Source organism: Gavialis gangeticus, unplaced genomic scaffold (genome assembly GCF_001723915.1).
Source record: "Gavialis gangeticus isolate Ggan-Ray unplaced genomic scaffold, GavGan_comp1, whole genome shotgun sequence".
NCBI classification, from domain to species: Eukaryota; Metazoa; Chordata; order Crocodylia; family Gavialidae; genus Gavialis; species Gavialis gangeticus.
In genome coordinates this window covers 31162574-31179805 of record NW_017728995.1, presented here as the reverse complement: position 1 = coordinate 31179805, position 17232 = coordinate 31162574, and the positions used below count along the sequence as shown (strand labels likewise).

The following is a 17232-nucleotide window of genomic DNA, read 5'->3' as shown; positions in this document are numbered from 1 at the left end:
CCCCCCCCGCGATGAGTTTGTAGACAGCCACAAGATCACCTCTCTGCCTTCTCTCGCGGAGGCTGAAGAGATTCAGGTCCCTCAGTCTGTTTTCATAGGATCTTACCTGTACGCCCTCAGCTGATGAGTGGCCCTCCTTTGAACCCTTTCCAGGTTATCCGCATCCCTCTTGAAGTGCGGCGCCCAAAACTGGACGCAGTACTCCAGCTGCGGCCTGACCAGTGTCGCACAGAGGGGAAGCATCACCTCCCTGGACCTGTTCGTGATGCACCTACTAATGCAGGAAAGAGTGCAGCTAGCCTTACTTATTACCTGGTCACACTGGTGACTCATGTTCATTTTTGCATCAACTATGACTCCGAGATCCCTTTCTACTGCTGTGCTGCTTAGCATGGTACTTCCCAGTCTCTAGGTGTTTTGGTGCTTCTTTCTCCCCAGGTGCAGCACCTTGCACTTATCCCTGTTCAATTCCATCCTGTTCTGATCCACCCGCTTCCCCAGTCTATCCAAATCTACCTGAATTTGCTCCCTGCCCCGCTAGTGTGTTTACTATACCCCACAGCATAGCACGAGGCACTAATTGTGTTGGATCCACAAGTGACTGGCCAAATGGCTCTTAATGGAGTTTGTCTGCTGAAGACAATGTTGGAATGATTAATCAGCTGACTTTGGCCATCATTTCTTACAAGTCTACTTTATGAGGAGTATAAAAGAAGGAAGTGCAAGGAGATTTGATTTGTTAATCTGTTAAGGAGATTTAAATGCAGGAGAAAGAAAAATGTATGCATCTTGGCTGCATTGTCGAGCAGAGCAGTGCACTCCGTGGAAAAACTCTTCTCAGTATTCTTCTAAAAACGGCAAGTGTTAGTAGCTCCCACATAATTCAAAGATGTGAAGGAGCTGAGATATGCAGGGTTGGGCATGAATTCTTGAGTCTTGTAGTTTAATTCACAGAGCCTGAACAATACAAAGAGGAGAGCCCTGATAATACACAGCCAGGCATTAACGTTATAATTGGAAGCAGTTCGTTTCTGGAATGTGTGTCAGTAGGGATCCTGGTTCAAGGTCTTGGTGCCTTGTGTGCATGAGATCGAACTTTTTTTTTTTTTTTTTGAGTAGCAGTGTTCACATGGGCAGTGCATCTGCTCTGTGTCGCCATGCACCCTCAGACAAGGACATGGGGCAGGTTGGCAGCTAGACGTCTCTTTTTTCTCCTCGCTCCCATTCCTATACCGCCATGCCTCGCACAGCAAGGTGGAACCCAAAAAACATGAACCTCCTGGTTCTCAGTTCAGGCTAGAAGCTTCTGAAGGCATTTAAAGTCTTTAAAACGTCTCCAGTACAATTGTTGGCAACTGCTCCAGTTCTGAGCGGTGTCACACCAGTAAAGACGTTTTTTGGTTGGCCCCAGACTAGCAAGGGCCTATCTGCAGGTTGGTCCCTCCAGTTGGTGATGAAATACCCACACGTAAGGCTGACAACAGTATATCCCTGGCTGGGATGCTTGGACCACCTGCTTGCATACATGTACATCATGCGACTTGCCAGGCTTTCTCATATGACCCTCACAACTCCCCATCAAGACGTCATATAAGCATTTCAGTTGTGGGCACAGCTGAAATATCGTGTCACAGTTGGGTACCTAGTTGCACTGCTGTCCTTCGCTAGGTTTTGATCGAGTGCTGTGAGGCTTCAGGTCTTCAGCCTCCTAGAACAGCATTCGACAGTTCACACAGCCCCCTGTGTATCCTCTGCGGCTATCTTAGCTACTGGTACGGAGCACTCGAGACCAGGAGCCAGAGAGAGAGTTACATGCCTGTTCCTTACCTGAGCTTAACCTCTCTGTTCATAGCCAAGACTTACTTCCTCATTTCTAAGTTAGAAGGAACCAACCTTACAGCTTGCAGCAAGCTCCCCTCAGTCTCCACAAGAGTCTTCCCTGCTTGTCAGCCTCGCTTGGTTTCTTCCCCAGCCCTTTTCCCTTTCTGGGGGACTCTGAGGTTTCAGGTCTAATTGAACTAAGCTTACCCCTGTGAGGAGGACTCCAATCTAGCCTAGGTGGAGCTATCCACTGTTCCCTGAGCTCCGTGGAAGTAGTATATGCTGAAGATGACTCTCGGTAATGCTCAGCTGTGGTACCACGACATCCTGGGGTGCCTTGAGATCCTTTCAAGGGTGCCACTGGTGCTGTGCAACGTTAGCACTGTTAGGTGTGCAAACATAATTCATAAGATAAACCCCGAGATTTCAAGTAGGAATTCATCATTGTATTCAAAACGTTTTGACCCATTGTGCTCTGAGTTCTTTGCAACAAAAGAATTGCCTGACTATTTTTCTGTATTAAAAAAATGAGTGCAAATTAGGAGCTGGCATGTTCTGCAGGGTGCCTTGAGTCTGAAAAGGTTGATAACCACTGCTCTGTCTGGATCATTCTTTATTTTCCTGCTCTGGTCAATAATCCCGGTACCCCATTCACTTATACCTGCCTGAATACACCAAGTTAATAAATAAAGTAACCTAGTATGTAATATCTATTTTTAAAAAAAAAGAATATTTTCTCAGTCCATTGTGCCCTTGCTCCCACTATGTATAGGATGTTGTTTGCAGAGCACTTTCCTATCCTCAAAATAGTCACTCACCCTTCCTAATGGTGGTCTTTCAGCTGCAGACCCCATGACCAGGGTCTGAGTACGTGGCCTTGATGGGCATAAAACTCAACTCCTGTGCACAGCCGTATAGTGGGATCTGCCTCAATTCCAGCAGTTAACAATAACAGTAGAGTAAGGAATGGGCTTGTATGTATGTATGAAATTGCTTCTAGCAGCAGCCCTACACTCTTCAACGTTGCAAATGAGCCTTTCTGGAAAGAGTTGCTGTAAAATAATGTTTGGACTAAGCAGAACCGTTTGAGTGGCATCATGGTGATATATGCTACAGCATGGCTTATGAAATGAGTGAGCTGAGTTAATTTGACTGCCAAATTATCCCCTATTATTTGGACTTTAGCACTAGTTGGAAATTGCATTTTCCCTTGTCTCCTTTTGAGCACTCTGCAGACAATGCTTTGTTAAGCTACTGGTTTAAGACTTAATGGCTGTCTGCATCTTGGACTCCTAAAAAGCTTATAGATTAGGACAAATGCATTTTCTTTGCCAAAACAATATAAGGTGAGGTGCCAAAACAGTTAGCAATCTCTCTGCTATTTGTTGTACCCACTTCTCACTTCGCTGGGAAGTGAAGTGAACTCCTCTTTTGGAGGTGGAGAGAGCTATAGGTTTTCACTTTATTTGTAGAGTTTTGTAGCTTGGCTGCTTTAGTCTTCCGTATGCTGTCAGCTTTATTGTCCGTCCTACCTCTAGGAAGGAAACAGATAATATCACCTTAACAGTGCATAAAGATTGCTCAAACAGTCCCTCTGTCTCTCTCTCTCCCTGCCTCCCTCTCTATACACACACAGCCTTTTAAATTGTGCTTTTTCTTTTCCACATCTCTACAGAAATGTCCTTGCTGGCTTGGGGGCAGCCTCGCTGAAGTATAGATTGCAAAAGCACTACTCGCTTTCTTCAGGCAAATGGATTTCAATAATTTAAATAAAGTCTTGGCTCTGCTGGGAGTTGTCTGGAAGTTACAAGTTGTTCAGAAAACCACACAGACGAGCATAGGCATAAAACTGATGAAGTCTTTTTGGAATCAAAACCTGTCTCCTCTTCCTAGGGGCTGCAGCCCTGGGAGCATATCCCACAGGCTTTTTTTTTAACCTCTGTTGCTACCTGTAAGTGTAAAGAATCAAACCAGTATAGGATTGGCACCTGTAAAGGGCTGACTTTGAAACTCGGTTCCCCATTATAGATACAATAAGACCATCATAAAGTGAGGATATGACAATTTTTTTTAGGCACCTGTAACCTGCAAGACTGGTTAGGAAAGCCAAAGGCGAGCAATGTTGCGTGTCCAGTTGACTCATTATAACTTTGCATTTGGGTCAGTACCTTCATGGAGTTGGACAGGGCGCTCTTCAGGCCAAACTAAATAGTTTCAGTTTGGGTCTGTCCATTCTTGTTCTGAGGCCTCCGTGGCCCAACGTGAGAGCTCTGTTCTGGGGCTGGGTGATCATCAGACAGGATCTGGAAGAACTTCAGATTTTGGTGTGAAATGCCTGAGCCTGGATGTTGGCATCTTGTTGAACTCTATTTATAGTAGGTCGCTAAACCTCTTCCTGAAGAGGTACAAACTCTCAACGCTGGCAAATTTGCTCCTACGTTGCTCTCTCTCAAGAGCATTATTCAGTGACTTCTAAGCTCAGACCCCTATCATTGAAGCCGTGGCTCTTTTGCATATTTTATGCAGCATCTGGCAGCCAGACCTGCTTCACCAGCATCGACTAGGAAGACTGTCAATGTTTGCACATGATATTGTGAAGAAATGGTTCCAAAGCACTGCTGCGTCTGAACCTCCTTCCTGAAGTGTCAATCCCAGTGCTTGCTAAAGTAAATAGAAACTTCATTTGAGGCTTTGGGAAGAAGCTTTTTTTACGGTTTACCTCTTAGCCCCACTCTTGTTGCAGTGATGACTTCAGGCAGAAGCCTGTGGGATCCAAGTTTAAGGTCTCACCCTTTTATTAAGGCCTGCATCCCAAATGCAGTGATTTTTTTTTCCAGTTTCCATTTTAACCAATCCATTAATTTCCAAATGTTCTTCTCTAAACTTCATTTATTACTAAGAAACAGTAGGATGAATAGCTCAGCTACTAAGAACTTTTAGCTGTTATTCAGAGGCAGTGTGAAATTTGTCTAAAATAAATGTAGTTTATAAGGGTCAATCTGAAGGGTTTGCTGGAGCTCATCTTGATTCACAGCTTCTCCAAGTGGATAAAACTTCTGCTGTCTGATCTGAAACATTTACAACAGCACCAATAGCTGATGGCCTCGGTTTTCTATAGTACCCAAATGTTATGATCACCTGTAACAACCCTGAAGACATCTCTGCATCTGAAAACCTTGAAATACACGCTTCACATTGTCCAAACCCCTTGCTTAAGAAGTTTGCAAATTGGTTACAGAGATGCTTTTCTGCTACTTAGATATTCATTTTATGCTTTTATTCAGGGTGTTTTTCTAAGTCTGGTTCTCAGTGCTAGACAATCATTTTGTTACCCTTAACCAGCTCTTAACTACTTACAAATTTACTATGTACAAGACCATATTTAAGAAAGGGAAGAAGGAGGATCCAGGGAACTCCAGACCAGTCAGCCTCACCTCAGTCCCTGGAAAATCATGGAGCAGATCCTCAAGGAATCCCTTTGAAACCACTTGAGGAGAAGGTAATTAGGAACAGTCAGCATGGGTTTGCCATTGACAAGTCATGCCTGACCAATCTGATTGCCTTCTATGATGAGATGACTGGCTCTGGGGAAGCAGGGAGACGGGTGGATGTGTACTTTGATTTTAGCAAGGCTCTTGATACAGTCTCCCAGGAAAGCTAAGGAAGTACAGGTTAGATGAATGGACTGTAAAGTGGATAGGAAACTGGCTGGAGCATTGGGCTTAGAGTAGTCATCAATGGCTTGATGTCTGGTTGCCAGCCGGTATCAAGTGGAGTGCCCCAGGGGCTGGTCCTAGGACTGGTTTTGTTCAATTTCTTCATCGACGATTTGGAAAATGGGATGCAGTGCACCTTCAAGTTTGCAGATAACATCAAGCTGTGGGGAGCAGTAGGCATGGTGGAGGGTAGGGCTAGGATTCAGAGTGACTGAGACAGATTGAAGGATTGAGCCAAAAGAAATCTCATGAGGTTCAACGAGAAGTGCAGAGTCCTGCACTTAGGATGAAGCAATCCCATGCACCAGGACAGGCTGGGGGCTGAGTGGCTGGGCAGCAGCTCTGCAGAAAAGGACCTAGAGGGGATGGGACAAGAAGCTCAGTATGATCCAGCAGTGTGCCCTGGTTGCCAAGAAGGCTAAGGGCATCCTGGGCTGCATTGGTAGGAGTGTTACCAGCAGATCGAGGGAAGTGATTCTTCCCCTCTGTTCAGCACCGGTGAGGCCACATCTGGAGTTGTCTGGTTTTGGGCCCCCCAGTACAGAAAGGATGTGGATAAATTGGAGATAGGACAGCGAAAACGGGGGGCTGGGGCACATGACTGGTGAGGAAAGAGTGGGGAACTGGGCTTACTTAGTCTAGAAGAGAAGACTGAGGGAGGATTGAATATAGCAGCCTTCAACAGCAAGTTGCAAAGAGGATGGAGCTGGACTGGTCTCATTGGGGGCAGATGACAGGACAAGGAGCAATGGACTCAAGTCGCAGCAAGGAAAGTTGAGGTTAGATACTAAGAAGAATTTTCTCACTAGGAGCTGGTGAACTCTCCATCCTCGGAGGTTTTGAAGACTCAGGTAGACCAAGTCTTGGCTGGGATGGTATAGTTGGGGCTGGTCCTGCTTTGAGCAGGGGTTGGACAAGATGTGACCCCCTGAGGTTCCTGCCAGCCCTAACTTCCTATGATTCTAAGATGAGTTGCTTCTAGTTGATGTCCCAGCTGTGGGATCTATGCTGGCAGTACTTGAAGGAGAAAGACTACGGCTTGCCAGAGAGTTGCCAACAGTGATCCACACACCTCACTTTTGAAGCTTGACTTGACAGGTTTTCGAGTACGTGAGAAGGAACTGAAGTTGGTTGGAGCCAGCACTTAAAGAAGTTTGTTCTTGAATGTTATGTTCTCTGGGGGTTGCGCATTGCATCAAAGGCCAGGTTGTGGTTGTTGTCTAAGCCCCCATTCCCTCTTAACAGCCTTGCCTTACCCATTCTGTTGACTGTGCATGAACATTAAGTGTTGGATGAAAACAACCTCAGCACTGATTTTCATCCATTTTGCAAAGACTTTATTTGCCAGAAAGCTTGCTGCCAATGAACTCTCATCTCTATTTGCATCAAAGAAGTCAGGAGGGAGTGCTGCATTCTGCTTTTTGAAGCAGATGCACTCAAGTATGTGAGCCCAGGTTGTTTTGTCAGTATTTCTGATGTTGCGTGTCGGTTGTTTTTAGCTTTATTAGAAATCAGTGATGTATCATTTTGGCCTTTGTGAATTATTAAGGTGGTAAACTGTATATTCTTACCAGGGCTGAAGTGAGTCACTGCTTTTGTTTTAGTGAACTCCTGGAAGCGACCCAAATGAAATAGGTCTGTCTAAATACTATAAAACTTTTAAGTGCCAAGAGGTCCTGCGGGAGATAGAAGGGTTTGTGAGCTTAATGGCACATTTAACAGTCATTTAAATAGGAGATTTTTTTAATGTGTTCATTGTTGTGACATCTAGGTACATGTCATGAATTGAAAAAAAGCACCAGATGAAAGTAAGCTGCCCTTGCTAGTTCCAGTCACCATACCGCTCCAGCAGTCTTTCCTGCCCAAAGCAGGGGGGCTGGACCTGATGACCTCTGGCGGTCCCTTCCAGCCCTAAACTTCTGTGAATGTCATTGCAGAGACCGGTGGGTGATCCACACAGTGATCATCAAAAACTGCACGTGGAAGACTGGTAAACACATGTCTAGGCAAAATTTTGGAAAGAGGGAGCAGTGCTGCTGGAAGCACCTTGATTCCCCCAGATGCACTGCCAGCTCGAGAGCCCAGTCCAAATGTTGTTAGGGTCTTAACATGCTTGGTCAACTGCAAGATGAACTCATGAAGTGTGGACTTGCATTCATTCGGAGCCATTTCAACACACATTAAACAGGCAGCAGCTGCTGCATTTTAATTACGCAGTTTGAATGAGCTGAGAATGATTCAGATGTAGCAGATATGCTCCAGCTTTAACCCCGGATGAAGCCCCTTTTGAAAGGGCCCCAAATGTACATGTACCTACACCCCTAGGTAACTAATACAAGTAACTAACTCTAAACCTCCTACGGTATTTGCCCAAAGTCCAAGTGGCTGCAGCAGCAGGAGGCTGTGCCCTGTGTTTAAGTCAGCAAACTGCATTAAGACACGTCTGAGACTTCTGCTTCGGCCGTGAGGTTAGAGTAGGCAATCATCAATCCTCTGGATCATGGTGTAGCTGTAAGAGGTCTAGTCAGGTGCCCAATGGGTCCATTTGTGGCTGACGAGCCCAATTCGAGAGCGACACAGTTCGTTACAGGTTTCACAGGTCCATGTTGTAACTCAGGGTCCAGACATTCCTGTCTGCAAGTCTGTCATTTTGGATCACACCTGTGACCTTCTGTGCACATGTCTAGGCAAGAGTATGGAGGAGCGGGGCCTTCCTATACCTACCACCCCTCACCAACCCCCCACCCCCCTTGGGCTGGCCGAAGGTCTCGGTTTCAGTGGTTTGAGTCCAGATGTTCAGCAGTCCCCAGCTCTCCCCATTTGGCTGGGGTTGCCTCCCCAGTGGTAGGCTCACAGCTCCTTGGCTGGGCTCGGTGCACGTGATGCCTTGCTGGCTGACTCTGTTCTGTTAGAAGAAACACAACTTCCACTTGAGTGGGGAGCAGCATAAGCCATCTTTGGACCCACTGCTACTCGGGGACACCCCGGGCTCGGTGATCACCCTCTGCCGGAAGAGAGCTGTTCCCTGACCCAAGAACTACCTTTCATTTCCCAAGCCAGGCCTTTCTGCCCTGAGAGCGGAGGCGCTCCACTGTCAGACTCCAGACGCCAGTGTGAACATTAGCAGTTCTGCTGAATGTCTCCTTGCTTCATCAAGGATCTGTTTCTCTGAAGATTTGATTACGGTGTAAATTCCAGATCACAGTCTTTGGGGCCAGCAATTTTTCAAAGCCTCATAGGAGCCGTCAGTTTTTTGTAAATAACCTCAACCCAAAACCCAGGGCCCGGAGCCACAGGAATGAGGTGGCAATATTGTAAACAGGGGGCAATGTAATTTTAATACTCAGACCAGTCCCTTGGACATAGTGCATCTGTTCTACTTTCTGCGTGCGTCCCTGTTGGTTTCAGATAGCCTTGACGGCAGCCAAAAGCAATGCTGGCTGCTGCTGCTGTTCCTTTGTCCCTACCTGGACGCCCTCAATATTGTAGAAGCCACACTTATAATTGGAAACCTCCATCATTTCTGAAGGAGACAGCTGTTCAGAGACTCGCAGTATGTCAGAGCCTGTGAATGGGAAGAGCAATAGGAAATATTAGACTAAATGCAAACAGAAGTATTTTTTGGAGAGCACCAGAGGTATGGCATAATAAACATGAGTCTGAGCATTTATGTTTAAAAAAAAATCTAAGGTTCTTTAAATAAACTCAGGAAAGTATGAAAAAAAAGCATAAAATGGAGTTTTGGGGTTCTAGGCTATCTTAAGAGCAAGATTTTTTTTATACATACGTATTTAAATTGCTCCTTTATTTAAGCACCGTCATATATAAGGACATGTAGGATGTTTTCATACTTCTTTTTATTGAAGCAGTTCTAAATATGATGGGGAATTAGCTGAGGAAGAAATGGTAATTAACTTGTCTGGATTTACCGTTCCCCTGAGAAGATTGAATAACAGGAGTAAATTGCATCTTTGCAAATTTTGGGCAGCATCCTTTGTGTCCCTGTTCAACTTTGTGGCACTTTGCTTAAAAACAACTGGTCTTCCTCTACCCAGTTAGAGGATTTTAATTTATGTGCAGATCAAAACTGTGCAATTGCTGTTACAGGTGCATTTAACAAGTGGCGATTACTGATATGAATAGGTGCGACTGAATTAATGTCCTTAACCCTAATGATGAGCCACTGGTCTAGATCTCCTCCTGATTAAACTTGATCACAGCTGAAAGACTTGATTGCTCTACCCAGAGTTGTTTGCCAGAAGAAATTGGAAAGAGAAGAGGCAAAGCAGGCATCAAGTGTACAGTGCATTTTTCCTTTTAGGCAGCTGTGATTTCAACATTGGCAAGTTAATTCTGTCTGAGAGAAATCTTCATGAATGGAGCATGACCTTGGCTAAAGCATAGTTTCTAAACTTTTTGATGGCCCTTTTCATACTTATGGTCTAAATTCCTGTTTAAGATGAGCATGAACCAGTTTTAAGACTAGACTAGGTAGCGTGGATTTACTCTGTGTAGCAAAACCCACCCACACGTACGTACGTGTGTGTGTGTGTGTGTGTGTGTGTGTGTAAAATCATGCGTCTCACTAGTTTTGTGAGAAGTGGCACCTGTCAAAACCCAAATGCTTTTCTTTATTACTGTTATCTCAGTTTCTAAATAACTGTGGTAGGAAAGTCATTTGCTGTTGTCTTGGAACGAGATATCGGTTCCTTTTGGCTCGGAAGCATCTCACTCCCAGTTTTCTGGGCTGTTTTGAGCTTTCTGTAAACATTTTATGGCAAAGTCCAGTGACACTGTAGTAGAAGCTGTTGTGGATTCCAGTCCTTAACTGCACTTCACTTGTTTTCCTAACTGGTATATTTGGATCCTTTAAAAGTTGGGCATATAATCTTGGCATCCATTGCTCAATGGATGTGTCTTGATCATAGAATAATAGAAAACGAGGGCTGGAAGGGACCTAAGGAGGTTGTATCTGGTCCATCCCCTGCTCAGAGCAGGACCAACCCCAACTACATCGTCTCAGCCAAGGCTTTGTCTAGCTGGGTCTTCAAAACCTCCAAGGATGGAGACTCCACCACCTCTCTGGGTAACCCCTTCCAGTGCTTCACCACCCGCCTAGTGAGAACATTCTTCCTAATACCCAACCTCAACTTCCCTTGCTGCAGCTTGAGCCCATTGCTCCTTGTCCTGTCATCTGCCCCCACTGAGACCAGTCCAGCTCCATCCTCTTTGCAGCCCCCCTGCAGGGAGGTGAAGGCTGCTATTCAATCCCCCTCGGTCTTCTCTTCTCCAGACTAAATCAGCCCAGTTCCCTCAGTCTCTCCTCAAAAGTTATGTGACCCAAACTTCTAACCATTTTCATTGCCTTTTATTGGACTCTCTCCAGTTTGTCCACATCCTTTCTGTAGATGTTCTGTGTCTTGACAGGCATGTGGGATACCTGATCGTATCACTGCAGGGGCCAGAAACTTCTGATTTCTAGTCCTGCTCTGAGCTCGTGATGCCCTCTGGCATGATGTTTGCTAGGCAAAGAAAAAGCCAAAGGGATCTTGATTGCAGGAAGCCCTCCTGTCCTTGCAGTAGTTCCTGATGTCTGCATGCCTGTTGCGGAGCATCCCTCTCCAGCACACCTAGCAGCTGCAGTTGTGCAAATGCCTTTGAGGACTCCTGATGTGCATATCCCACGGGCCAGCAGTGTTGCTGGGAGGGAAGATGGTTGCTACCTTCCAAAACTTGAGACCCTACCTTGTGGGGCAGGGTTGGACAAACTAGCTAGACTAATACAGTTCCAGTACTGGCAGCTTTTTGTACTGCCTGTGGCCAATCCCAGCCATTATACATTGTCCCTCAGTGGCCAAGAGTCCTTGTTTCAAGCCTTACAGCAAATCACTGGTAAAATACCTAAGAAGGACATTGTGTCTGGACATAATGCGTCATGAACACACTGCAAGCTCAAGATAGTCTAGTCGGTGATTTTGCTCATCCTTTTTATCTACTAGAGACGTAACTAATGAGTCAGAGCAAAAGTACGAGGCCCTCTTCCACTCTTCAGTCTGGAGCAGCCCAGACTGTTCTCTGGAGAGTAACATCCGTTCTGGCTCTGATGGTTTGGTATTTATGAGGGTTCAGGAAGTATTTCGTGCCTGGACGTGGTCACTGGCTGTTGATAGAGTTACAGAAATGTAAGTGTGTAAGAAGTGCTGTGCTAGGTCAGCCCCTGGTTCTGTCTAGCCCCGCATCCCCTTTCACTGAGGTAGAGAGCCAGATGCTAAGGAAGGGTCTATCCAGACTGTCCTGTTTAATCTCCGCTCATAAACTTATCCTGTAGTCCTTTTTTGAACTTGCTTAAATGAATAAATATCAGGACCGTGGTTGTGGATGAGCTGCCCAAGGTTATGCTCTCTTCTCAGTAGCCTTTCCTGCCATAGGGGCAGCTGTAATGTGTGCATGGATAGAGGACTTGGAGATGACCAGCAGCAAACTGACTTGGGGAGGAGAGGCACAAAGCCTTGTACAGCGGATAAAGAGCTGGCAGACACAGAGGCACTGGCTGGGTGTGCTGAACAGGGAACTGTGTAACTTGGGGCAGTCAGTATTGGAGTCTCCCAAGGTCCAGCCTTGGGACAGATCCTCTTTTGTGTTTCCATTGAAGATCTTGGCACTAAAACTAGGAGTGTCCTGATGAAACTTGCTGTTGGGAGATATCATCAGAAGGAAAAGATGCTCTTGAGGATGGAGATGGGATAAAATGTAATAGCCCAGGGTTCAAGGTCATGCCCTCAGGGACTAACAAAAGGAAGTTGTGCTGTAAACTGGGGGCTCCTCTGGAACAAAAAGAGGAGGGCAGAGATCAGACCCTGAGTGGCTCATGTCAATCCTAAAATGCATCAGGTTTTGTATTTCCAGGAGACACAGGAAAGTATTAATTCCAGTTAACAGGGACCTGGTGAAATCTCGCCTAAAATACTCTGTTCAGGCCTGGTCCCCTTTATTCAGTAAAGAGGAATACAAACTGGAACAGGGGCGGAGATGAGCTATGAGGATGATCAACAGAAGCACAGATCTGATTTTACAAAGAGAGACTAAAAGAGCTGAGATTGTTTAGCCTGGCGGAAAAAAGAAAAGCATGGGAGAAGGGGGTCTGATTGTCTGGAAACATGTTAGGTGGTAAACAGCAGGGTCAGAAGAAAAACCCATTTTATCTAATAGACAATGCTGGCACAAGAACAAATGAGTATAAATCAGCCCTGAATAAATGTAGGCTGGAAATCAGAAAAGAGTTGACAGACATAAAAAGAGCAAGATAGTGGAACTGCTTTCCCAGAGGGAGATTGGGGCAGAAAATCCAGCTGGTTTTTAAGGCTAAGTTTGACCAGTGTATGATAAGGTTTATGTGATAGGGGTGGCTGGACTCAATGGTTGAGGGAGGTATTTTCTGGCCACATTGTCCAGAGCTGTGTTCTGCACAGCACGTGACTGGTGTGGATCAGCCTTATAACCTCTCTTCTTTCCTCCTCCTATTGCAGGTCAGCCAGTTCAGACAGCTCTATTCCAAAGTCATCAATGATAAGCACGATGATGTTATGGCCAAGTTTGGAGCAATCCTGGCCCAAGGCATTTTGGATGCAGGTAACTTCCTCTGTATGAAAGCTGTACACAGTCCTAAGACTCAGTGGATTATGGGAGGCTGGCAGAAGCCCTTGAGGTTAAATACATTTGAGCCCTGGAAAATCTGTCTGTCTAGAGCAATTTATCATTACCTGGGAGCTTCTCTGCCGTAGATTTATCAGACAGAGTATGATACGGACTCCGTATTTCCAGATGGCTGCATCCAGCTGTAAAAATATACTCTGCTTCTGAGTTCCCATTTGTAACAGGAGGGTTTCAGCCAGAGGTGATGCTTTTCCATGCTTCTTCCCAAAGAGGCTTGAGTCTGTTTTGTCATTCTGTGCCTTGATTGAGAGCATCTATGTGGTGTTTACATCACTCCTCCTTTCGTCTGGAAGTGCTTTCCCCAGAGGTTAGTTTGGAAACCTTGTGAGATCTGATCTCCCCCAATGCTGCAGCTTCAGGCTTTTCATCATGTTGTTTCTTACCCTGGGGAGCAAACATTTTTCAAAGCGAGTTTGTGGTAAACAGCTCCTACTCCTTTCCTGGGCAGTAGGACAGAGGTGTGACACAAAGAAGATGGTGCAGTCGTTTGTCTCTTCATCTCTGGAGGAAAGCCGAGACTCTCGCCCCAATGATTGTTGGTTCATTGCATCGGGAACTCATCAGCTAAAGGGAATACCATTATGTGAATGCTAGCGATTAAGTGTTGGCCATGAATTTAAGATGCTAAAGCCTTGATAAAATTACAGTTGCTGAATGACTGCCCCTATTAAGGAGTGATGTTATGAACAAAGAGAAATTGTGGGGGGGTCGGGGACGGACACTGACTGAGGAAGAACTGTCCCAAGAGCTCAGACTTGCAGGACATTCCCATATGATGCCCCACATGCATACATCCTGGCTGTCCCTCTACTGCAGCACTGGGGGCCATGTCTCCCCAGGAGTCCTGTTTTTCCAGGAGCTCTGCTCACAGCACACCATGCTGTTGCTGCCACCATCCTTCCTACTTTCACATCAGCAGGAGCTGCCAGAAGCAGAATAGTCTTCCTCTCTTCTGCTCCCTCCAATTCACCCTTACCACACCTGAGCTCTCCTATCTTCAGATGCAAAGCTTGGCCTTTCTTGTAGAGTAGGGTGGTGCCATGAAGTTGTAGGCCAGCTGACTTGTGGGTTTTCTGCCATAGATGCACCCTCACTTTGAACTTTGTCCATTGGGACTGAGTTATAAACATTCAAGCAAGACCTTCCAGCTCAGTCGTTTCATAGATCACACAGCAGCGTGGAAGCCAAAAGGACTCCATTTCCAGTAAACTGCAGGTGTCTTTGTCAGCTTCACACCTCGTCACCAGTTTATGAAAACCACTGTATTGCTAGAGAAAGCCAGGAAGTATCCTTTTGTAACCTGCTTCTTCCGCTAGAGAGGCTCTTAAAAAGAGCACACATTAATCCCTAAATGCCTTGCATCTCTGCTGCTCAACTAATAGTGCTCGTCAGAGGCAGTGAGCTGTAGAGCCTAAAACCTGAATTGGTGCTAGCCGAAAAAGAAGTCTCACATAGTGTCAGCTGCTGTGATAGGTGCCGTTGAACCTGGCGTTATCTTTTGCATTTTTCTCAGCGGCAGGGCACTGACAGTGAGTGCAGCATTTTCCAAATACTTGCAGGGTTCTTGTTGAGCAGGGAAATCATCATGATGTCATATGGGAGCAGAAACAAAGAATTTTGTCAGTGTTTAATTGTTCAGCTGTAGCAGGTACATTTCCTGGATAGCTTACAAAACACTGGAGCAGGGTAAGTTCTCCCTCAGACCCCTAAGCTTGAATCTCTTTTTCCTGTCCTAGCTCCAGCTGCTGATGCGGCTTTCCCTTTCTCTCCACCTGCCATATTATCTGGCCCTACTTTATCTGAGAAACACATTTTAGAAGCAGCACTCTGACCTCGGTGTTGAGTGTTTTTAAAATGATTTTACTCTGCTGAAATCCTCCGGGCTCTAAATATTTCTGCTGGTTTTAAAACTCCACTTCTCTGTTGGGGAAGCAGGCAGACAAGCCAGGGTGGATACGCCAGCATTTCTGTAGTGCTTCCAGACTATCATTTCTGCTCCTATAGTTGTCTGGGGAGGAGCAACTAACTAAATCACAGGCCTGTTTCTGGCAGCGCTGCCAAAGTTGTTGATCTGAGCATAGAGCTACTTTCATTTCAGTTTGCACTGAAGAAACAAAAAAACAAATCTGCCTTAACTAAATGGCAAAGGGGAAAGCATCCAGCTGTGTTCTAGCAGGAAGCTACAAGCCAAAGCAAGATACTGGCATTGAAACAATGCCAAGAGTAAAGTAGAGCAGTGTCCTTTCCTGGTGTCCCAGTGAGGCTAGGGAGTGTACTGGAAGTGTAAGGAGCTGGGAGCAAGATGGGCTTTTAAACGGCTCTCCATGTACCATCTTGATCTTGTGTCTTGTAGTAGGTAGCACAGGGATGCAGCCAGAGCCTATCTAGTAATGAAGGGATAAGAACAAAGGATCCTCAGGAGCAAGAGGCTCTGGGACCGTGGGGGTTGACATTAATAGAGGGGGATGTTACAAGTGGGTGAGGTAGGAAGGCTTTCAGAGTAAGACAGGGAAAAGCCCACCTTATAAACCCATCTTGGCACTACTCCCTCTTGCTAGCACAGCTCTCTGCGACCTTCTCCAGTTCCACCTTTCTTGGAGGTTTCTGGTCTTAGCTCATCCAACTCATGCCCCCAGTAAACTAATAACCCAGAAGTGCCACCAGTTTCCCCTCTTTTTGCCTCTTGTTTACAGGCTCTTGATTTTGAAATCAGGCCTTTCCTTTAACTCTCTAGCAGCTGGAAACAGCAGCTGCTATGCATTGATACTTCTGCCCATTAGATGAGGGCTTCCTGTTGTGTTTTATGGCAAATGTGAATCACTCCACTGACACATGCTGAAATTGGCTCTGCCAGAGGTGTGCTGCTTTATTGGATGAAGCACTGACCTTTTTGCTTTGGAGCCATAGCTCAGGTCATCTCCTGGAGGAAGTGAGTTGCAGGTTTCTGCTGCTTAAAAGTAAGCAGCGTCACGCACACGTGTGCACGTCTAGGAGGGTTGAGACGGGCTGATCCTGCTGTGAGCAGGGCATTGGATCAGATGACCTTCTGTGGCCTCTGCCATCCTTACTTTCCTCTGGTTCTGTATGCTTTGAAGATAAGATGCCACCTCATCCAGCATCCAGGGTTTCGTTCCAAGGCCTGCAAAGCCCTAGCTCATAGTCGCAAGAAGATGGGACCTAACAGTTTGGTAGGCCACGTGTCAGCTGGGGGATTTATTCCATCGGACACAGACAGCAGGTATAGCTTTGGGAGAAGTCGCAGAAATTAGCAATGCCGCAGCCCAAACAGATGAGGAGCAGCAGCAAAACCGGGTTGGTGTTGCCAGCACTTCTGAGTCCGTGTGAGGCCAAGCCCAGCAAGTCCCGTTCACCTCAGAGATCTGCCCTGTCAGTTCAGTGCACTTCAGATCAGTAGCAGCTGAGGGTTGCAAAGGTGGGAGTGTGGAGATGAGTCTTCCAGTTGCATAAGGTGACCTTCACATCCCTTCTGAGGCATCAGTTCCTGGCCGCTCTCCATCATCCAGTCAGAGGACTGGAATGTGTTCCCTCTGAGCCAATCAGTGCTATTTCATAATTACTCGGGTAAATCAGTGTTGGGCAACACAAGGCTTTTCCACCTTTTCCTTCCCTCCCCTGCTCCCAAAACCCCCCACTGTAGAAGGGTGAATGTATACAGGGCAACCATCACAAAAACACCCATGCAAGCATCTCAAAGTAGGAGATGTGTCACCAGGCCAGGGGTTGCACTCTGTCATCTGGAGGTTAAAAATCAGTTTGAAAAATGGAATTCCAGAGATTGGATGAAATGAAGGTTAAAGTTGCTTTGGCTGCATTCCCTTGGCTTCTCTTTGCACAGTGTGTCCTACAAGAGAGACATCAGTAACACAGAGAAGAAGGCGAGGCAGCGCATTTGTACAGTGTGTTCCTGTTCAGTTTGTGGGGATGAGGTTAGTGAGGTTTGGTGCTTGTTTAATGGTTAGGA

At 46.1% G+C, this 17232-nt stretch overlaps 1 protein-coding gene across 1 annotated transcript in view; it reads left to right on the top strand.

Moving 5' to 3' along the window:
- PSMD1 (proteasome 26S subunit, non-ATPase 1) overlaps positions 1–17232 on the top strand; it is a 137696-nt gene that overhangs the window by 98724 nt on the left and 21740 nt on the right. Inside the window, exon 19 of the mRNA XM_019503436.1 lies at positions 13064–13166. Within this exon, the coding sequence (XP_019358981.1) occupies positions 13064–13166 (103 nt within the window). The remainder of the gene's footprint in view (positions 1–13063; positions 13167–17232) is intronic.